Source organism: Homalodisca vitripennis, chromosome 3, assembly GCF_021130785.1.
Source record: "Homalodisca vitripennis isolate AUS2020 chromosome 3, UT_GWSS_2.1, whole genome shotgun sequence".
Lineage (NCBI taxonomy): Eukaryota > Metazoa > Arthropoda > Insecta > Hemiptera > Cicadellidae > Homalodisca > Homalodisca vitripennis.
The window spans coordinates 116,231,998-116,255,190 of record NC_060209.1 but is presented as its reverse complement, the minus strand read 5'-3'; the positions used below and the strand labels follow the sequence as shown (position 1 = coordinate 116,255,190).

General features: G+C 31.3%; 1 protein-coding gene across 2 annotated transcripts in view; it reads left to right on the top strand.

Annotated features, from left to right (window-relative positions):
* Positions 1-23,193, top strand: part of LOC124357371 (phosphatidate cytidylyltransferase, photoreceptor-specific) — a 44,315-nt gene that overhangs the window by 4,490 nt on the left and 16,632 nt on the right. The window contains exons 1-3 of one of the 2 annotated variants that reach the window (XM_046809110.1): positions 5,391-5,531; positions 10,465-10,583; positions 17,734-17,830. In XM_046809110.1, coding sequence (XP_046665066.1) covers positions 5,514-5,531; positions 10,465-10,583; positions 17,734-17,830 — 234 coding nt within the window. In that variant the 5' untranslated portion in view covers positions 5,391-5,513. Of the gene's footprint in view, positions 1-5,390; positions 5,532-10,464; positions 10,584-17,733; positions 17,831-23,193 lie in introns of those variants that run through there. The other variant, XM_046809109.1, reaches the window with a different exon arrangement.

The window sequence follows — 23,193 nt, the reverse complement described above, 5'->3', positions numbered from 1 at the left end:
AATAAACTAAATATCTTCAAAGTGGGTGATGCTACCATGTGAGCCATACACAGGGAAAAGACATCCTTCATGTAACTAATGTTTCAATTGAAAAACATACATTTAATAATGATGTTTGTGTCATGTTCGATAGTAACAGTTTTAGTTGTACATAGAGACAGAAATTGTTTATCCTCACCTCATGTTATAAATAATTCATATATTTAGCCCTGGTGTTATCTGTATTCAATGTAGCCAATCCACCTCTGTAAAATGTGTAGCTTCTATAACCTTTAATGTAATTAATTGCTCCAATTTTCTATTTTTAAATATTCAATTACTTAAAAACAAAGTTTCAATTCTAGATAGTTTTTGTCAAATTAAACATTTATGTAATGTGTAACAGAACATTAGCTTCAAAATCGTGAAATTGAATTAGCCTTTCATGATGGCTTCTATTGTGCAAGTCTTTTCTGCAGAATCAACCACATCAGAGTAGGCACTGCAATCTTATTACACAATACATTTAAATCAAGAGAATTTTATGTTACTAAATTCTATTGAGAGCTCAATTTTGAAGCATCTACCACCTGTATAGATGAGTTAAAACCCATTACTCTTTCACTGTATCACGCACCTAGCCCTGATACATTTCTTTGTACTTTTGAAAAAAGAAATATCTGTGTTAAGAAGGGCTGGTCTAATTATAACATTGTAATGGAAGGAGATTTTAATATCAATTTTGATCTAACAAAAAACTATAAAACTTTTCTTTCCAAAGTTCTTTTGAAACAATATGATTTTAATTACTTAAATTAATACCCTACAAGGGTCAAAACTACCTTGATAATGTTTTTTATACATAAAAAGTTGCTTGAATTTCTTTTGTAAAATATTTCAGTTCCCTTACTCTGATCATGATGGTATATTGGTAACTGAATTTAACTGACAGGTCACATAGTGTACATGGTATCAAAACCTCAGTGCCAGGCCAGCCTAAATTTCATATACTCAGAAATAAGCTATAAGACGTGTTTAAGTAAATGAAATGAAATGAAAAATGTCTTTATTGAACACAAAGAACACATACTTAATTGGCGAGGTTAGGGCTATTAATTAAGTCCTCTTACACCTAATCATAAATATATAAACGATACTATTAGTTTAAAACAAGAGCCACAGTATAGTCTACATTACTGTTTTACATTTAAAAATGGTAATCTGTAATTATATAAAATAATAAAATGAAAAGAAGTTTCTTCATGAAATTAAAAATAAATAAATAAAATAAAAATTGCAAGGAAATTTACAGACATTCACCCAATACCATTCATACAAAGCCATCGTCCCTATGCCACAATATCGTCAACCCGACGAGGCCTGAAACAGATGGTCCTTAAGCACTCCTGAAACCGCTCCCGACTAAGAATACCTCTGATATAATCCGGGAGATTATTCCAGAGTCATCAAGCAGAGACTGTGAATGATTTACTGTAAATAGAAGATCTATAAACAGGAATAGACAACAAAGAGGCTCCACGTCAAGTATTCTTATTGTTTGTTTCAAAAATAAAAGAAAAGCGTACAGACAAATAAGAAGGGGAATAATCATTATATAAAATAAAATGTAACATACTAAGAATGTGGAACTGACGGAGTAGATTCAATTTTAGCAGATGTAACTGATTGATGAAGGATGTTATATGGTCATATCTTGTAAGGTTGAAGATAAAGTGAACACAATAATTTTGAGTACGTTGTAATCTGTCCGAAAGCTCAACCATCATGCCATTTATAACTACGCTACAGTAACTTAAATGGCAGAGAATCAGGGTCTTCACTAGCATTACATTCAAATTCAAGGGTAAATAAATAGCAAATTGCTTAAGACTATGAATACCAGCAAATACCCTGCCACAAGTCTCAGTAACATTATTGGCCCAACTAAGATTTTTTGTAATAGTCAGTCCAATTTTGATTAAGTAGGTCTCTTTGCTTATGATTGGAAATATTTGCTATCTATATTTGATGACAGTAATCTAGAAATAATGATCCATTTTGTATTTAATATTTTAATTAACAATTTAAATGATTTTAAAACATTAAACAAAGCTAAAGGTAATAGGTCTTATGCAATAAAGAAGCTCACTTAAAAGTGGTATACTAAGGAAATGGAAGTGAGAACTGGTATCCTGTGTCTGTCCACTTCTCCAGGTGTCAATAATAAACCTTTAAGGTTTATCTTGCACATAAATAAATTAACATGTCGATGAACACGTTAAAGTCATACATTGACAAACCATTGTCAATTATGAGCTTTAAACCAAGAGTTGGAATAGATTGAAATACACTGTAAATACAACATAAAATAATCTATCAAAAGGAGTTTTATGTAAGAAATAATTTATAACATTGACCGTAATTTTTATAACGGTTTATTACTTTTATGTAAGACATATATTTGATGTAGTTCTCTTGACCTCTGCAAATAGAAATAGAATGGATTATGTATATTACAAGGTTGGAGTGCCCAACATCACATGTCACGTGACAAGCTTCACTGAGGTTGTATACAAAATTTAAAGCCTATAGTTATATATAATACTGTATCACATATGTTAAAATTTAATATGACTGTAATCAGTTTATTTTAATTTTATTCATACTGTGATTTTCTCTTAGTTAATATTTTTACCTATCAAACCAATGTAAAAATGTTTACTAATGTTCAGCCAAATCCCATGGAGTGAAATGCACCTTCACCAAACTCAATGTTGCCTGTATAGACATTAAGCTCCATGCAAAATTTCCAGGCTATATGTCAGCTTGTTATTGAGATATTGTGTGGACAGACAGGCAGATAAATGAAATATTTTATGGCTTTGCTAATAGTTAGCCAAATAATGCTGAAAAGAATTATTATAATGATTTGTATTTCTCACAGACTCATATATCTTACCCAATGTACAGAACTTTTGAAAGTTTACAAATTTGCTACAGATAATACAATCTTACATTATTACATAGATATTATGAATGTATTCACTAGTAGGATAATATGTTAAATTAGCTCAGTTTAAATAAGTTATAACATTTACTGTAAAATAAAATTAATTTAAAAATATTTTACACTGTTAAATCTTTTACATAATCTTATACAAATAGGATTAACTTATTACTAACAAAATCCAAAGATAAAATTTGAATAAATAACAATTTTATTTAATTGAAATTCAAACATTACACTATAAATATGAAGGCAAAAGAAGACATGATAATAAATTCCAGAAATGGCACATCTATTCTCAGCAATGACAATGAGCACATGTCTGCAGATGTCATGTGGCGGACAATGAACAAACAGCCAGCTACCATTTTGTCACCCTTACAATAGGTAGTAACATGCATGAGCTTTTGTGATGTTCGTTACATCTCTTGTAGTTTACAAATCTAAAAATATCATTGGCATGTGTTGGATTTTAAAAAGGAATAAAAAATACATTTAAATTGTAAGATATTGGCTCCTAATTTCTATTTATGCAAGGGATTAGTTGTTTTCACATTGAATGTCATCTCCTGGGCTCCAAATGTGTGTGTTGCTAATATCAGTTAACACGTATTTTATTTTATTTTACATTTCAATGAAATTCCATTTTTACAGTTTGAAAAAAGTAATTAAAAAAGGAAACAGGATCTTTCCGGACATTTGCTATCATTCAGTGATTCAATACAATCAGTAACAGTATGTTTCGGAATAATGGTAAATTTCAGATTTAAATCCACTTTCAAACCGAGATTTGATCTGGGTCTCTGATATGAATAGTTCCTGGCTGCTAATTACTCAGTTACCAAATACAGTAGGGAAACAACGTATCTGACTATTGATAAGTTGTCTGTGGCAGATGAAAATTTAAATGGAAGATTATAAGATTTATGTTTACTTGTTGGTACTAGTGCTTCTTATGGGTAATTTTGTGAAGGGCCATTCAAAATAAGGTTGTGGATTTAAGAGGCCTGAATCTATAATCTTGGTGTTGTTAAGAATCAAGAATCAAGAATCTTTATTGTCATCCCACATAACAATGTATTGACAACGTCAGAATAGCACTAGTAGGCCTAAATAAATATATAAATATGACCAACATATAGGAGCACATAAATAAATTAAAAATTAAAATTAAAATTTAAAATTAAGTTAAAATTAAAATTAAAATTAAAATAGCCTACAACAAAACAGTTTATAAATCACATGGCACATAAAAATCAACATAGCAAAATTTACATGAAAATGCAATCACTTATACTACAGGAATAAAATTCTTCTACAGAATAAAAAGCTTTTTCTTTTAACCATTTAGTCATTGAATTCTTAAAATTTTTACATGAAATGTCTCTTACAACTAATGGTAACTTATTAAAGAGTTTTACGCCTAAATAAAGATTGTTAAATACCTATGCTGTAATCTGTATGGATTTTTCTTGCTCTATTACTGGTTATAGATTTCTTATATTGCTCTTGTAATAGGTTATATTTATTGTATCTTCATCATCTTGCCTTGTTCCTTCATTATAAATGTGTTGATGATAAAATGCAAATAGTAATTTGTAGCTTAAATGATTACTTAAACAAGGTAACACTCTTATTATATTTTAAGTTTATTTACAGTATATTCAAATAAAATCAAGAAATTGCTGAAGAAGTTAAAAACCTAATATTTTGCATTGTATAAATACTTTATGTATGTATCTACTAAATAAGCTAATTGGCATTTATTTTTTAACCTAGTGCGTGTGCATATATCTCACTATCAGTGGTCAGTGGTCTCTCCTCACGGAGGATACCCTCCCCTTCTCAGTTGTTGTACTTCGGAATATTGTGATGTATTATCATCAGTGACAACTCTCACCATTAAATATATAATATAATTCGTCAATTGCTCTACTAAAACTGTTGTCATAAATCTTTTTTACTTGGCCTGTTTTGGAAGTTTCGTAAGTATTATTAACAGCTACCCAGCACAGTTATTCCCAGATATTTAGCTTATGTTGCAATTTGGCATTATAGGTGACTGAGTCATACAGTACAACACTTTCACTTTGGCATGGCCTGTACACAGTTCTGTAATTTTAAGTGCTTAGTCTACTTGCTGTGCTTAGCTTAAAAATGATTAAATAAATATATATATATATATATATATATATATATATATATGACATAACAAAACACAATAATACAGTACATTTAAATAAGATTTTCTTAATAAGAAATTAAATAAGAATGACTTACTTCAGTACTTCTTATCTTAAATTCATTCATTTTATTTAAATTCATGTGTCGTACATACTGTTTATGTTAGTGTAAGTTAACAGCAGTTTGGTTATCAGTAAATTGCCTGTTTCCTACTGTGGCAGTTTTATTCAGTCTTTATCAGTAAATAATTATTACATTGTCATTTCTCTCCCCCAAGAGATAAGAGTAACTAACAGAAGTGGACTGAGTTTGTAGTTTGTTCATATCATGGTTCTGTTGTAAGATGCCCCCTGTTTGGGAGGTTAGTATTTGAGTTTTATAGAGATTTTTATTTATAAAAAACTACAGTATTACATTAATCAATTAATTGTTTATAGCATATTTAAAAAGTTATTGCTTGGTTTTTGTTTTTTAAGTTTTATCTCAATGTTTTATGTTACATTGATTGTAAAAATAGGTTTTTTTAGTAACCTTTAACTATAAAATGGAATTCTAAAATTTAACCTATTGTGAATACAATGTTATTGAATATTATAGATTATGTGTACAGTGTACAGGAAAGTACATAAACAAATTGTGGAAAAAAATTCAAACTATTTTTTCATGGAATATATTTCTAACTACAATCCCAGAATGTGTGTTGTGTATAATATTATTTAAATGTAAATAAAGAATAGATAAATTTGGAAAAAAATCATTTTAGGTAGTTATGAATCAAAATCTGAGCAGGAGTGAATATTTGCCTTTCTTAAATCTATGATTTTATGTACATCTTGTGTAGTGTATAAACATATGTAACATTTCCTTGACAAGTAAGGAAAACTAAGTGAGAGTTCTGTTATTATTAATCGGCTGTTTTCTTTAATCTTCTCATCAATTTTAAAGACAATTTCATCGGTCACAATGCTTGGCGTCCACTTCGTTCATCATCATGCACATTAGTTTGACCATTTATAAAACTAATGCAACACTAGCACACTCCACCTTCAGTAATCACATCGTTCCCATAAACTTAACATAGTTGGCGATAAATCTCAATGGGTTTATAGTGCTGAGTCAACAAAAACCTTATTACCGACCGCACTTCACAACTCGTGGAGTTTTAAATTGTGTCACACATTTTAAACTGCTATGTCAAAGAACAAGGAGTGACATTTCTTACAAACATGGCTGAAACGGCCTGACATCAGAATGGCCGTGTAGTCCTGCATGTGAAATGTAATCTACTTTCTTGATAGTGCTTGTATAATCTAAGAAATTGGTTACTGCTGCATTGGTTGAGCTTCCATTTAGAAATCCATGATAGTATGTATTTTTGTTACTCCACAACCTAAGAAGTAATTCCAGTTGAAATACGAAAACGAGAGCTCCAGCAACTTTCTGGAGACTTTTTGCCACCTGATTAATAGAGCAATGGGAATTATAAAAGAAATGAGTTAAAGTAAAGTGGTTTAGAAGTTTCTGAAGAGCAATTATTACAATTGGTTTGAGAAGAGTAGTTCAATGAAATTGGCCATTAATTTTAAATGTTTTTGGTTGCTTCTTTTTTATGGATTGGGTATATTTTAGAGGATGTAAATGTACAGAAGAACTGATCAACTCACAAGAATTTTGTTTCTGATGATTTCTAGGGTAATTGTAAGTTCTTCTGCATAATTAATGACCCATACAACGTTTTATGTTTCAGGTTTAAAAGATTTGATTATATGATACATTCATGTGTTTCTGTAGTTCTCATACAGAGCAGCTATACAGTGTGCTATGCTGTGGTAACACCTGGTTAAAGTAATTTGTAAAAAAAATATGATTCAATTATAATTAAACACGTGTTTGCAATATTAGAAAACTAGTAAATGAATAATTTATTGTATTGAACATTTTTAAAGTGAATTATTCACTCACTTAGAAATGTGTAAAATTTAAGGTAAAAATATATTCCAGTCTCCAAACTCCAGTGGGTGAACAACTTTCCAACACTTCATTTTAATGCAATGTAAGCCAATTCAGCAGTAATATTTTAAACTTTTTTTTATATTCCACAGTTAAAGCACTTCAGAGAACAAGGTATAAATAATAATTTCTTAAACCTTTCAAATTACAATGATCTATCAATAATTATAGACAAAACAATGGCATTATAGCACATTTATTCTTAGGTAAATAAACCTTCTCAGTTCTTCACCTCTCCTTTTGTTAATTTTAGATAGAAAGGACTAGAATTCATTTAATTAAAATACAACAAAATTATTCTAGATCCTGAAAGCTGAATCACTACTTTTGTTATCCTATATGATTACTACCCCTCACTATGAAAAACAGTTTCTAACTGTGGGTATCACTGTGTCTAAATTTGTGTGGTGACTATATTGAAAAATAGTATTTTAGTGTCACTTTCAAATGTATACAATAAACTTATTTCTTGTACTTTACTCTTTGTTTATATCAAAACATAATCTACTTTTTGGATAGGCAATAATAGAACAAAATTGGTGATGACAATTAATTGACCTTTTGGGGTTACATCAATGCTTTCACTGAACAGTCTAGTCTCAAACAAAGCTAACTTTACCGGATGTAAGGGGAGAAGCCAATAACTCATGCATGAGCTATCTAGAGGGAGGACACCAGGGGTGCAGGGGTGCAACACTAATAACCTACAAATATACCATCAAATACAATCAAACTTTTTCAACAGCACTAAGTAACCCTCAGCAACTCATCTGTGACTCAGTTCTCTCTTTTGTATTGAAGAATGATTTCCCTGGCTACATTCAAATTCCAAACACTACTAATTTCCAAAATCCGACTATATGACTATTTTCGTGCAGGCAACTCTAGTTGATAATGTTGTCTTGCTTTAATTATACACTTTAAAAGCCTTTACTAACTCAATACCAACTAAGTGATTACTGGTCTAGTGACCTTGAACAAAAATGTTGTTTATTTAGTTTTATTTAAGATGTGTATAGACTGAGTGTGAACAAAACATATTCTACTGGCTATTGATCAGTGAACCTGACCTCTATCCATCCAGATATCCACATGATAGTTGGAAAAATGGATTAAGCTTGATCCTTAAAATGCACAAAATATATGATATTTTAATAGAAACTACTTTTAATATGGTTTTAAAAATTAATATTAAACTGATAATATATGGTTTGAAGGCAATGAACTGGTGATATCTAATAACCACAATTAAGGAAAAGCGATTACGCATATGGTAGTTAATTGTTGCCACAGATGGTGCTAGCAACCTGGTTAAATTTAATATAATTTCTAAACATGCATACAATTAGAAGATATCAAACTATATGTGATTTTTCGTATAGTTTACTGTATTCCTAGTTTGTACTTTAAAGAAAGGTACCAAAAGTCCCTACTTGTGTATTATGGAATATTTTACAGTGTTGACAGGAGATTAAAGCTCTGAATGTTAAAATTATAGTGATCCCAATCATTGTGAAATAGTATGTAGTAATATATTCAAAAATCGTAATGTATGTCAGTGTTCTCAAACTAAAAGAATTGTTTATTTTTTAAACATGCATATTTTACACATCAACTAGGGATGCTTATTATTTTTTAGGTCTGTTTGTCTGTGTTTCGTTCCAACAGGAAATTCTCATTGTTTAAAGAAGTGTAAATTGACATAGTTTGCTTTAATGATATAAGAGAATAAATTTTTAAACCAGTTTAATGGCTATGTTTTATATTATTTAGGTTATTTTATGTGTATTGCATTATTTTATTGGCAGAAGAAATATATTTTGCTGATCATTTCTAGGACATATTTAACTTATGTATCAAATACGTATGTATAAATACAACATTTTTGGTAATTTAATAGTGCTAAATCAAAGATTAAGTAGTTTTAAAGAGTTTTCTCGTACAATTTGTATAGATTAAGAATGTAAAACAAGGGCCGAGTGAACATGGCACTCTAAAAGAGGGGCGTAAGTTTTACCATTTATATCTTAATTGTGTTCAAAAATTTAAAACATTATTTTTAGGTATAGTGTTAAATGTATTATTAGGGTTTGGTTATCCAAGATTTTCAAATAAAATTAATTGTATTTAATTTAGTATATACAAAAATAGAAAGCAGTAATTTTTGTTCTTTTGTCAAATGTTGACCCACGGTGGGTGCATTCATTGACCTAAACTGTTGATTAGTTCTTTTTTTAATAATTTTAAAATTTGCTTAACAAACTTACTAGTTATGTAATTTTATTTTTACAGATAAAATTTGTATTGAGTAGTTTGGTTTCATACCGTCAAAACATATGTTGGGCGTCTTGATAACAATGTAGGTTATAATATAATAATACCATCTTCCAATGTTTTAAAAATGACTTAAAAATAATACAAATCACAAAAATGCATATGGTCTTACACAAACAATGTGCTGAAAATTGACACTCAAATCCAGTTGATTTTGCCACCTGTAGGGGAAACTGTCACTGTAAAAATTACCTGTAATAAAGGCGAAAACTTACAAATCATTACGTATACAATTTTGACTTTGAACAACCCCCATATTTCAGGTTTATTTATCCTCTTTTGCCTAAAGGAGGACATATCAGTGGTACGGTTTAAATTCGATTTTGGTGATATCCTTTGTGCAGAGATTTCCCCCTTTATAAGTTTAGTGCTTTGTTGGAAATTATTTTTGGTCTGGAAATAATGTTTTAAAATGTCATGAAAAACAGCATTTTAAAATTATTAAAGTAGTAAAAATCTATCTTTTTCATAGTAAATCTAGATAGCAAAGTTAGGTTTTACAGAGTATAAAGTCTTCATGGTGCCCATTATATCCCCAGCAGTAAACATAATGTTTTCATAACTAAGCAGAATAATCCCACCAATCTACAAACACAGGTTTGTTGAATTAGTGAGTAATGTTTGCTTAGTGATAAAGGCTATCCACAGGAGGTGAGATAAGCCAGTGCAAATAAGCTAAAGTTGATAAGCCTTAATTCCTCATTTCTTAACATTAACATGGTGAAATTGGCACATAATCTGTATAGCCTAGTAAAAATTAAAGTGTTCTGTTAAAATATGAATGCTTTATTTACCTAGCAAAGTCCCCAACTCTACACTATCCTCCTAGCGCTGGATTAGTTAAGGGACTCAATCCCCACTCTATGTAGTACTTAATGCTTTATAAATGAAAATGAGTTTCACTTTGTGTTATTGTTTCTTGACTATATTTTAGTTTTTGTTTCATTCAGAGAGAAGACGTTGACTCTGAAGATGACAAAGTCTCTCAGGACTTATCCAAGACTGTTCCCCAAGGCACAGACAAGGTTCCAGAAGTCTTGGATACAGCACTCAAAGGACTATCAGCAAAGTAAGCTCACATAACAATAACAATAATAATAATTTTAAGCAACTTTATATTACTAAAAAGTGTAATTTTTCAATGATGTAGATTTGCTTAATAAGATTGTATTCTACATTACAATTTGAAATTGTTATTCTTTAGTTTATGTATTTGTATGTACATAAAATATACATTTATAAAATATATTATATATTTGTTGCCATGAAATACATTATAAAAATATGTAACAGTCAGCTCTCATCTTTTATTTGTCATGCTACCATAGTTACAGAAAGTTGAACAGAAAGGGAAGTTGATTAAAATCTGGCTGTATAGAAACAACCTTGAGTTTTCCCCATAAGAACAAAATTAAACCTTATGCACCTTTACACATTCATGGGAGGTGTCATGTTAAATAGCTTATTAATAAGCATCCAAACGCTTTTTTTAGTTTTTCTTATAAAACTTATACTTTATTAGTATTTAAATGATGTAATATAAACGATTAAGATTTTGTTCTGAATATGCAATAAAAATGTTTTAAAAAAAAAATGAAAAAAGCATTTGGATGAATGTTAATTATAACTTTAAAATGATACATCTCACATAACTCTATGACTAAAGACAAGCTCTTAAAAGTGCATGAGGTTTAACAATGCTTTAACCCTGACAAATAACTTATGTGTTCCAAATTAACTAATCAAATAGGTAATAGGTGGTAGGTGGTGTTCCAAATAGGTATTACAATTTTTTATAAACCGCATCACTTGATATTAGCAATTTTAAAGTAGTTGTATATTTAGTGCCAGCTTCAAAGTTACGAGCAAAGATTCCTCACTGTTTGCAAATTATTGGTTCAAAAACAAAAATTTACCAACTAGATATCTGTAACAACATTTTTACCATTTTTGAAGTTAAACATATAATTATGTCAATTCTATGTTGAATAATTAATTGTTCTTATGATTTTTACTTATAGTTAATTTAATTTTTCTTTTTTTGTTAAGATTTTAAAATTTATGTTTACCTAATAGAACATAAGTTACTATGATGTAACATTTGTTGTATTTGTATGTAAAACAATTTTTATATTGACCTATCAAACAAGCCATTACATTTTTAACACTCCAGTAGGCACGTGGTTTGCCGTCCCGCGAGTGGGCGTACTCCACTTTGTTATGTGACTTTACTTTACCCTATGAAATGTATATTTAGCGATCATGTTTTTCTTGTTTTGGGTTGAGAAGAAATATATGAATCACATTTTTTATAAAAAAGTGTATTCTACAAAACAATATAAGTAGGAAATATACAATTATGGTAAATCAAACAAAAATGTGAATAAGAGTAGTAGGTTATGCTATAAACGTTACAAAAATGCATATAAGTATATAAGTTTTATGTTTTTAGAAAAAAAATAAAAATTCAAGGTTGTTAATACTTTCTAGTTTTAAAATACAAATTGTTTTCATAGGATAAACAAAAAAAGGTTCATCTTAGTACAGTATAAAAAACGCAAACAGAATGTTGATACTTTGGAAAAAATAGCTTATTCAATGCACCTTTCACAAACCTGTCTCATATGGTCAGCACACACCCACCCAAGACATTTGACACACTTTTTCCTTGAGGTCTTATTCCTGGCTCGGCCGCAGAGGTAGCATCTTCCTTTCCCAGCGACTCCTCGGGCTGCTGGTTGAGGTGGAAGTTCTCTGTCCAGTTTCAGCAGGATCCTTCCTCTTGTTTTTATTTCCTGTGGTATCATCTCCAAACTGATGCGATGTTCAATTTGTGGCCTAATTAGGTTGAAGGCCATTTCTTTCAAAAAATCACAACGGCTCACATGGTCAAGTTTTTTATTTGTTTTATATATTACAAGAGCATTCACTCCTCCTACATTCAGAATATGAAAGAAGAGTGTTAATGGCCATCTTCGTGAGTTCCTCGAAGTGTCGTATTGACGACACATTTTGTCTAGAATGTCCACGCCGTACTTTGTTTCGTTGTAGGATGTAATGATCATGGGTTTTCGCTCATCACCTGTATTTGGATCGATTGCCATGTCTCCATGCATAGTTGATATTGCTAACACAGCCTTCTTCTTCTTCGGCATGTACGATACTAATGTACAGTTTTTTTGAAAGCCAAACAAACTGCTTTTGACTTCTCTTGAGTTATCAGGTAAAAAGTTTGGGAGAACTTCAGCTTTGTTCTTTCTCAGAGTAGCAATCATTGTTATTTTTTCTTCTTCCCGTAGCTTTATTGCCAAGGGTACAGATGTGAACCAATTGTCACAGGTAATATTTCTATTGGTTCCTGAAATAGGCTGCACCAATCTCAAAACTAAGTCAGATGTCTTGCTGCTTATTCTAAAAGGGCCTACTGGTTGCTTCCGTACATACACTTCAAGATTTGTAGTATAGAAGTTTGTTGTAGAAACCATAGCAAAGATTTTTATCCCGTATTTAGCACGTTTACTAGGCATGTAAACCCGAAAGGTACAGTTTCCTCTGAATCCAACTAGCTGTTCGTCAATGGTAAGGTAGTCAGTTGGTTTGTATGCATTCTTGCAATTGAACACGAACATCTCAAATACTTCACGAAAAGCAGCAAGTTTGTCAACAGATTTTCTTTCATCTCTGTTGTGGACGTTATCAAATCTCAGACAACGTAAAAGAAATTGAAACCTCTTGGCGCTCATGGTTAGATAAACAGCCTCTACTCCCGTTCCTTGTGAATTATCCCACATTTCAAATACGTTTCTTCTGCCAGCCTTCAAAACCCCAGCAAGGTATATTATACCAATCAACGCACGAATTTCTCGGCAAACAGTGGGCCTAGCATCCCTTTCTCTGTCAAACTGAGGTTGAATTTTCATTATGTAAATGTTGGTGTAATCAACAATTTTTTTCACTATTTCATCATCAATAAGACACTGTAAGGCAGCTTCTGGAGTTATAGCATTTTTCGCTGACCCTTGAGGTCCTGGGCGATGAAAAACTGGTATAATGTTATACCTTGGTGTACGAGAAGTCTGAGCAACTTGAGGTTCTACGTACCATCTTGATGTCCGATCTCTTCCCAAATAAAACTCTGGGTTCACGAAAGGTCCAGCAGGGACTGCTTCTTCAATCACTTCCATTTCCTCGGCTTTGTCGGAAACATCATCCGGGTTATCTTCTACATTGATTACATCATCTCTATTCTCTGTGTGGTATTCAACGTGGTCTTCTTCTCCTTCATCTTCGTCCTCTATACCTAGAACACTCTCGGCATCCTCAGTCTCATCTAGCCAACGGCGTAACTGTTCACGGTCACTTTCACTGGCCATTATTGTTTCAACAATACGAGATTAAAAATAAAATACCACACCAATATGCCAAAAAAATGTAACGTCACTGGGCGCGCGGAGGACAACTGTCCTCCACTACTGTACCGTGCAAATAAACACGTGGTCACAGCGACAACTAGCGAGCATAGACGCTGACAATGCACTGGCGAGTGGAGCGTGAGTGGGGGGAAAGGTATGTGGTCGCTCAAGGTCACGAGTGTTGCCAACCCTTGTAGTCACGCAAAACAAAATCACTGGAGGACACCTGTACTCCGCGCGCCCACTGGAGTGTTAATAAATTTATTACTTTTTGTACATTTTAATATAATATATACATTGTTATATATTTTCCAACAGTGTTTCATATTTTCTTATTGGATGATAAATTCTGCATCTTTTGGCTATTTTGGTTTTTTTCCAAACAAACATTTGGTATACCCAGAGAATTCAATATTGTTGGTTTTGTACTAAGTTGTTCAGCTACCACCAATGCTTGCAAGGTGATTTTTGTTGTATGATTGTTAATATTTTTTCCAGTTTGATATTTAAATTCTACATACTATGGCAACAAATATACAATAAGTGTACCTTTACATGAAAATGTAAATCCTTGCAAAGCGGCAAAAGAGGATTTGCCAGTACAGAAGTTAATATATGGACAGTTGAAGGTTTAATATTAAGGAAGCTTACATCAGACAGAGGAGATAAATGGTATTAAAATTGAAGAAATTAGCAGAAGAGGAGTGTATAGGCTAATACTCCCTTCATCTAGCAACCGCTTTAAATTTTCCAACATGTTATTTCATGCATCCCATGATGGCCCATAAGGAGCATGACAAAAATCCTTATATTAAAATTCTTAATTAATAGAAAAAATTGTCACAAACCAGACTTCCATTGGTTTATTCTTAGTAAAATAACAGGATTTTAAAATGTTTTCTTTAATGTTGTAAAGAAAATAATACAGTTGAGGCCATAGAAACAGTAGTAAAACCATATAATAAAAATTGATAACAATGTTCACACAACTAGTTTTCTATTATAGTACATTAGTCTTAATTATTTTACAGACCAGCTATTTAGTGAAAGTTGTTGTTAATAATCCTCTGGAAACTCCCAATTATTAATGTTGTTTGTCTAAAGTTTGTTTTTGATGGTGGAAGGACTGTGATGGAAACAGGATTTTTCTGGACATTTGCCATCATTTATTGGTGTCTCAGAATATTAAGACACATCAAAGATTGGGAGTCAAGATTAACAGTGAAACCATATTAATATAAAAACTCACTAACACTATATTTTGAAATTTGCAATCTGATATCTCTTCTTCAGGTGAATAATTAACCTAACATAAAACTACAATCTAGGTATAAAAAACATCTCACCTGAGGAAGAGATCATATCAGAGATTGGGAGTCAAGATTAACAGTGAAACCATATTAATATAAAAACTCACTAACACTATGTTTTGAAATTTGCAATCTGATATCTCTTCTTCAGGTGAATAATTAACCTAACATAAAACTACAATCTAGGTATAAAAAACATCTCACCTGAGGAAGAAATCATATCAGAGATTGTAGATCTCAAAACAGTGTTACTGAGTTTTTATCTTAATGTTGTTTGTTTTACTGTTAATCTTGAATCCCCATCTTTGACATGTCTTACCATTCTGAGGGTACAACTTTTAGACACAAAACTTAATTTTCCTCTTGAGCTTTGTGCAGGCAATTTTTGTGCGTGCAATGGTTGAGGTGTCATTCTTGACAACCCCTGCAATACATATTTTGAGTGGTGTCCATGTAATATTGGGATTGCTGCTTGTCCAAATTATTTGTTCTTACTGTAGCCAATTGGTTCAAGGCTATTGGAACTGTTTTCACTACTTCTCGTTCTTGGTAACGCGGGTTTTCATTAATCGAAGTTCTGATAATCAGGGTTTTACTGTAACATGGACTCCATTTCCCTTTCACTAATAGTTTTAACCCTAATGATTTCAGTTTTTAGCTGTTGAATCTTATTCTGAAGTGCAGAGGTCAATGAAGTTAACTTATCTGTATTTAACTGGAGCTGTATTTTTTTCTTGGTCAGATTGTTGAAGTAAGTAATTCTTCTGGGTTTGTTCAAGTTCCAGCTTCTGTTTAAAAAACTCAATTTCTTGTTGACATTCCAAGTAAAAGTTGACATGCAGGACATTTTATCAATATTTTAGTCAGATAATTTAACCAACTATATTTAACACATTATATTCAATGGCCTATATAATAGTTGATTTCATTATTTCTGAAAGCTACCATACAGAAAAATATTAATTAATATTACTATATTTTTTTTCATTCAACCAATATTTAAAAGTTTACAATCTGCTTGAAACTGCAAAACTCATACAAAGCTTGTTTGCAGTTTCAAATAACATAAACTTGCACAACAATTTAAATTATACAGTTCAGTTAAAATTTGCTGTTCATTCAAGATATTGATCAGAAATTCTATTTCACTACACATTCTCCAATTTTTCTCTGTGTACCTAAGGGGTGCCTAAAAAATTAATTTACCCAAAAAAATTAAGCATTGTGCATACAACTTTACTGGAGACATGATAGTCTGAGGTATTTATTTAAGCGCAGGATCAAATTTAATAAACCCCTAAGACAGGCAAACAATAAAAACACTATAAAAAATGCATAGCAATGTGTAGCTCATCGGAGCACAACATGCTTTACAAAAGCTTGGTGGGGTACACGTCGTCGTGAATGTGTTAAATTAGAGAAAAACATAATATTTAGTAACTTTATCTCAAATGATATGTTTAAACATATATTCCGCACCTCTGATTTTAAAACTCTTAAGACTAGAGATCTCTCTAAGATCTGTAGGCAAGCCATTTAATAAGGTAGGAATGAAGTACTGTCTAGTTCTTTTTGTGCATTTGTTTTTCTTTTTGGTATCATGTAAAAACATTTTCTAAAATTGTACCTATGTTCATTTTTAATCTTGTATCCATTTGAAAAATAATAGTAAACAATGAATAGATACTGAAAAAGATTTTGTACAGGCAATAATATTTGCTATCTGATAACAAACTAGATTGGCCACCATAGCAGAAGAGTCAACGTTACTGATTATTTTTACTTTTTGTTTGAACAGTTTGCAACTGTATCAGGGTTGAATTTGGTGCATTGCCCAAGGATCTTAGTCCATATTTTAACACATACTCACATAGATCAGAATAGACCAGCAAATTCATTCCCTTCCCTCCTCAAGTTACAAATTTATAAACATTGCAAACTTATTAATATATTTTATAATTGAGTACCTATCTTGTATTGGATTTTCTTTAAGATAGGTAATGACGTCAAGTATGTTTATTTGGAACTATCAAAGTTCCAAATAAACATGTTAAAATCTATTTCAAATTTTACATTTTAAAGTATGTTTATTTTAATTTTTAACTCTTGTATAGTCTCGACTTTGTTAATAACTCATAAGAGTACATACAACAGATAAATATTATTCATTTATTACTTTAAAAAAGTGTTTAAATGAAATTACTTTAGTAAAACATGTAATTCAGTTTAAAACATTGAAATTTACTGGTAGATTCCTGCTATATACTTAAAACCGCTTTGTTTATTATTATTAATTTTATCCCTTACCTACTAATATTGGCTGGAACCTGAAGCAGTTATTTTCAAACCACATAAAACTATACAGTAAATGTTGAAATTGCTCCCCATTATATATAAGAGGCTGAGTTATGAAACTATCTAATTGGTTTCAATTCTTATCTTTAAAAATTTAAATTGGTTATTTATATAAAAATAATTTAGCTAATAATAATTACAGATGGCGAAATTGGGTGATCCGAGGAATATTTACTTGGCTCATGATTGGAGCTTTTTGTCTCATCATCTACGGTGGACCACTAGCTCTCATGGTCACTGTGAGTAAAATATATGTTTGGATACAATAACAGTCATAATTAATTTTTAGGTCATTGATAGGTTATTTTTAAAACCTTGTACTCATGGAGTGCAGTGGGAATGCTCACCATATTGAGTTATTGATCACTGGAGAAGCCTGTAAAGTTAAACAGAAACGCTTGTGCTTCCATCCAACACATTCATGTTAAAGTCATCATTAACAAGTCCTGTCATTATGTACATAGTATTAAAATACATTTCTATATTAGTACTATGTATTCAGTGTGTAAATAAAATCTGAACCTACCTTCTAATTTTATTGTGTAAAAAATAAAAATAAATCCTTTGGAGTGCTATCACATCATAAGGAGATATAGTATTTGACGTATATAAACAGTTTGAGTGTCCAACAAAAATTGAGGGCAACTCAGAATTTTTAAATGAAATCCTTTTTCAATAACCATTTACTTTAAAAGTAAACAAACAGTGAAAACAAGATTGCACCATCTATTCCCTAAAAAAATATCAGCCAACCAAAGTCCTAATAAAAGCCCACAACATTTATATACTGTGAAGGCCTTTAATTGTTGGATTCTTTTTTTGGATTTTTATAAAATCTAAAATATATGACATCTGTGAAAAATATTGAAGATGTAAGAAATATAATTTTTGCAGTCTCCACAAACATATTACTTATAACATTCTCATACAAGAGAGAAGGCTTCATATACTACACTAGTGGCTCAATCAAGCAATAATAGGAGACATTCATTCTTATACAAGGAACCACCAGAGAGTGCAGTTGGCGGCGACCAATAGAATGGACTGGCCTGCGCGACGTTGCCACACAACTGCCGCTGCCGCCCGGCACGGCTGGCGCATTGTGGCTGATAAACCACTGCGCTGTCACAACTAACACTGACACTGAACATTTAAAACTTATCAGTATAATTAATTGAAAAACAATATTTAAAATGCGTTGACAGTTTGCTATATTATATTTAAATTACTTGTATAGTTTATTAATGTTATTACAAACGAACTATCGATTAAAAACAAACAAATCGTCCCGTCAGTTATAGTCAGAGTAAAGTACTTGCTTATTTTCATAACAACTTTTCAGTGATTTTAAACGATTACTAAACACACACAAAATTAATATACATGTTGCTTATATTGGGACAATGCATGACGTGTTCCTTGATTAAAAATAATTAAAACAATATAACAAGATAATCAATTTTAAAATTATCGAACAATTATATTTTTAAATTATGAAATAATCAAATTTTCCACTATAAATAATTTTTAGGCCTACTATTTTAAAATGAAATACGTTAAAAAAGCATGATTGATGACTTAATAATATTCTTACCTTTGCACTTGTATATTATTTTATTCGCTCCTCAGGCGGCAAACATCGTAGCCAAAACCTCGGAGTCTTCTTCATTTTCACTTTCCTGCCTCACTGCTACTCGTGTCAGAATTGTCTGCTAAGTTTATAATTATTTTGATCTACAACACTTGTGCGGATACATTCCTTTTCAAAATCAGCTTGCTGCAAGGCTTCTGCGTGCTGAACTCTTGATTGCCAGTCTTCTTTAGTCACTTTGTCCAGAGCATCATGAACAAGTTTCTCAACGTCGGTTATTTTAAATGTCTTATTATTACGTGCTACCTCTCCCCTTCACTTGAGCCCATACCATTTCAATGGGATTGTACTGCAGTGATAAGGAGGGAGCCTGACAACTGTATGTCCCCATTTCATTGGCTAATACGTCGAGTTCATAAGTTTTTGTTGTTGGGTTTTATATGGGAGAACACCTCATTATAAGTTCTGGTTTCGTTTCTTTCATACAGTATTGTATGTTTTTTCGAGACAGCCAATTTTGAATCTCTTCCTTTCTCCACGATGAATTTGGAATTTTCTCGGCGAGTACTGAGTGGTATGGAGCATTATCCATAACGATGATCGAGCCTTCTTCCAAAATGCATAGCAATTTTTTTAAACCATTTTCTAAACGATTCAGCTGTTCATTTCATTGTGATAGTCCGAACTGGATGATGTCCTTAGACCGAAAAACCCACTTACATTTCTTGCAAAAACCAATCTTTTGCCGAACCGACATGACAAATTATTAATCTTCTACCTTTGCCGAGAGGAACCTTTAGTCCACCAGACTCAGTCGTATCCTGCCATATGTATTTTCGAGTATGGTTTTCATTAACTCCATGTTTCATCGAGGTAATATATGGGCCTACAATCACCAGATTCTCTAAGCTCTTACATAGTTCTCAAAAAATTTTAAACGAGCCGCTACAATATCATTTCGTTCCAATAAAAACTTTCTACCATCATTGTTTTCTTATACCTGAAACCAACATGCCTTAATAATCTAATTGTGTTGAAGTTACCGATCCGTTGTAATCAAGTTTTGTTTTGAGATCCTGCGTGATTCTTTTTGATGTGGGAAATTCCCCTCTGTCGTAGTACGAAAGAACAGTTTCGTCTCAAAACACATCTTTTTTCAAAGTCGTCAAAGCCTGTTATTTTTGATTTTCGACTTCTTTGTTTTCCTGGCGTTGAAAACTTAATTTCTGATGATGAAGGTCCATCTTCTTCGGCCAGCTTAGCTTCTTTACTTATTTTGTTAACGGTTCTTCACTTACACCACAGGCCTCAGCACACAGTTTACCACTTTGCTTAAAGTTTAAAGTTTCTCGAAATTTGTCAACGACAGTTTTTTGAAAAAGTTGTAAACGTTTGTAAATAATACGTCGTTCTCCACTATGTTAGGGTTTTTCCGCTACCACTCTTACTTCCGGATGGCTGTGCACTTGAACAAACATCATCACACTCAATTTTGTCCAAATAAGGAATCACAATAACAAGTATATTACAATTGACACTACACAGAAAATAATCGTACACTTATAATAGCTACCAATAAACAACACTTAAAAACACGAAAACGTTCATCAACAGTAAAATTCAGCACAAAATAATATATGCGTACTGGAATTGAAGAGAATGCAGTATTTTCAACCGCCACTGATGAAGCGACAATAGGCACTGACTGACGGTCAGAGACAGGAAGGAGGAAGGGGCTGTTTCTTGGAAATAGTATGACTCATCTGTCTGGTTTTTAACCACCACTGCTGGCTGGTGCGGCTTTTGTTTACAGGTATTTCACCCCGTTTCCTCCACATTTTCACTCGTCTGAATCATCTATTATGTACTGTGTTCAAATTTCATTGGATGTTATAGAAAACCGTTACTTTAGAATTTTATAAGAAAGTGCATTCATAATTATAAAAATACTTGTGCTGTATGATTTTTCAACTATGACCAGTTTAAATTATTTAAATCACCCACTTGTAATAAAAAAAATTTTACATAACACAGATTCAAGACTATTAATAGCCAGGTAGGAAAAAATGCTTTCAAATGGTTATAAATTTATGAGAAACGAAGTGCGTAACAAAACCGTTTGCGGCAACAATTCCCATCGTTATGTACTGAATAATATTTATGGAAAAGAACATATATTTCAAATGTATTTGATAACTTTCTTACCAAATTGAAAATCCATTTAACATAACATGATTATACCATGCACACATGTAATGCCTTATTATATATCAATGATAATGGCATTATCTAACTGTTAAATACGGAAAATTAACGTTTTTTTTGCGGTATTTTTATGTTTTCTTTTTTATTTATATTTTCGGCTAAAGATTTTTAATCCTACGATCTTCGTATATGAGTAATATAATAACAATAATTTATTTCAATCCATTTTAACTCAACATGGAAATAAGCTACAGAGATGTACTTTTTTTTAAAATGACCGTAAAAATTACATTTTGTAATACGTAGTTAATTAATTCAAGACAGCTCTAAACATTTCTTTCGAGCGTAACGGTTAAGTATTTTAAGAATGCTGGACTCGCGCGGCTTGTGGTTACAGCGGGGAACAAGTTTGGCAACGTCGCTCAGCTCTCGTTGGCCGCTCCAAGGTTACGGGCAAAATAGGCTCCTCCCTCAACTGCACTCTCTTGTGGTTTTTCGTATAAAATTGCTTTGAATTTATTCTTTGCATTACAATACTGTGTAAACAAAATATTATTGTATGACCAATTTATTAGAAACAAGTTCAAATCATTATGATCTAAATATGGTTAAAAGGGATACACTTTGATATTTTCCTTAACATTTATAAATCCTAAATTGGTACACAAAGGTAGGCTGCTGAGTTTACATAATGCCAATAAATAGCAGTAACAAACCTTAAGGAACTAAAGCAGAAAAGAGGTTTACCAACCTAAAACTCAATAATGTAATTAAAGAATATTTATATTTTGGACCATCTACTGTACACATATTACTATTTTAAAAATTACTTACTCTGTGGTTTGATGGTAACATTTAAGCTAAAGAATTATTAACACCATTTTAGATTAATCCTTTATTATAATCTTTGGCTGGAATCCATTATCTTCTTCAGGAGTCAGATAAGCGAATATAATAGAGTATAGTATTATCGATCCTCGATAACTCTAATATCAAGGGACTTCGTTTTGCTTCGAATTAGATATAGTTTGAGTTATTAAGATTATAGTTTTATGGAATTTAACTTGCAGAGGTAAAATGAAATGAAAAATTCTTTATTTATACAGGCAAAGTTAGGGCCGCATGGCCCTTTCTTACTTAACCTGCGACAACGTAAAATTTAAAATGTTAAAAATATTATCTTAAGAATAAAACAAAAAATAATAATGATAATAAAATAAAGAAATATTTACATTTAAACAATGTGGTGAAATTTAGGTAATATTTTAATGTGTTATAATTATAATTTAACACATTAATAAATTAACTACTTCTGTTATTCTTAAAACATATAAAGTAAAATTATAATTAATATAATAATAAATTTATTATTATTATTGTTAGAGGTAAACAAGATATAAAGGTAAACAAAATTAAATTAAATTTACTGAGGTAAAAACTATATTGTATTCCTTACAACCACGAACAAAATTAAACTTAAAACTACTGTGTATCAAAATGTAATTACCGGAAGTATACTGGCAGACATCAAACAGATGACTCACTAACAGGTCAGAGCACTCTTGTTTATGTCTACTCTCTTCTGTATTCATGAGGTTTTTGAGATAGCAAGGCCCAAGAAAAAATTTGAGTCATAGAAGTAGAATTCAACTTGTGGAGGTTAATTTAAAGAGTTCGACTTAACTATTGGATTTTGAGTTATAGATGTAAGATTACTCTGAACTTTGACTTACACAGAAAAAATTAAGTCATAAGATTATTTTGAGTTATCCAAAGCAATTCTTTCGATTTAGAAAGGTTTTCTCT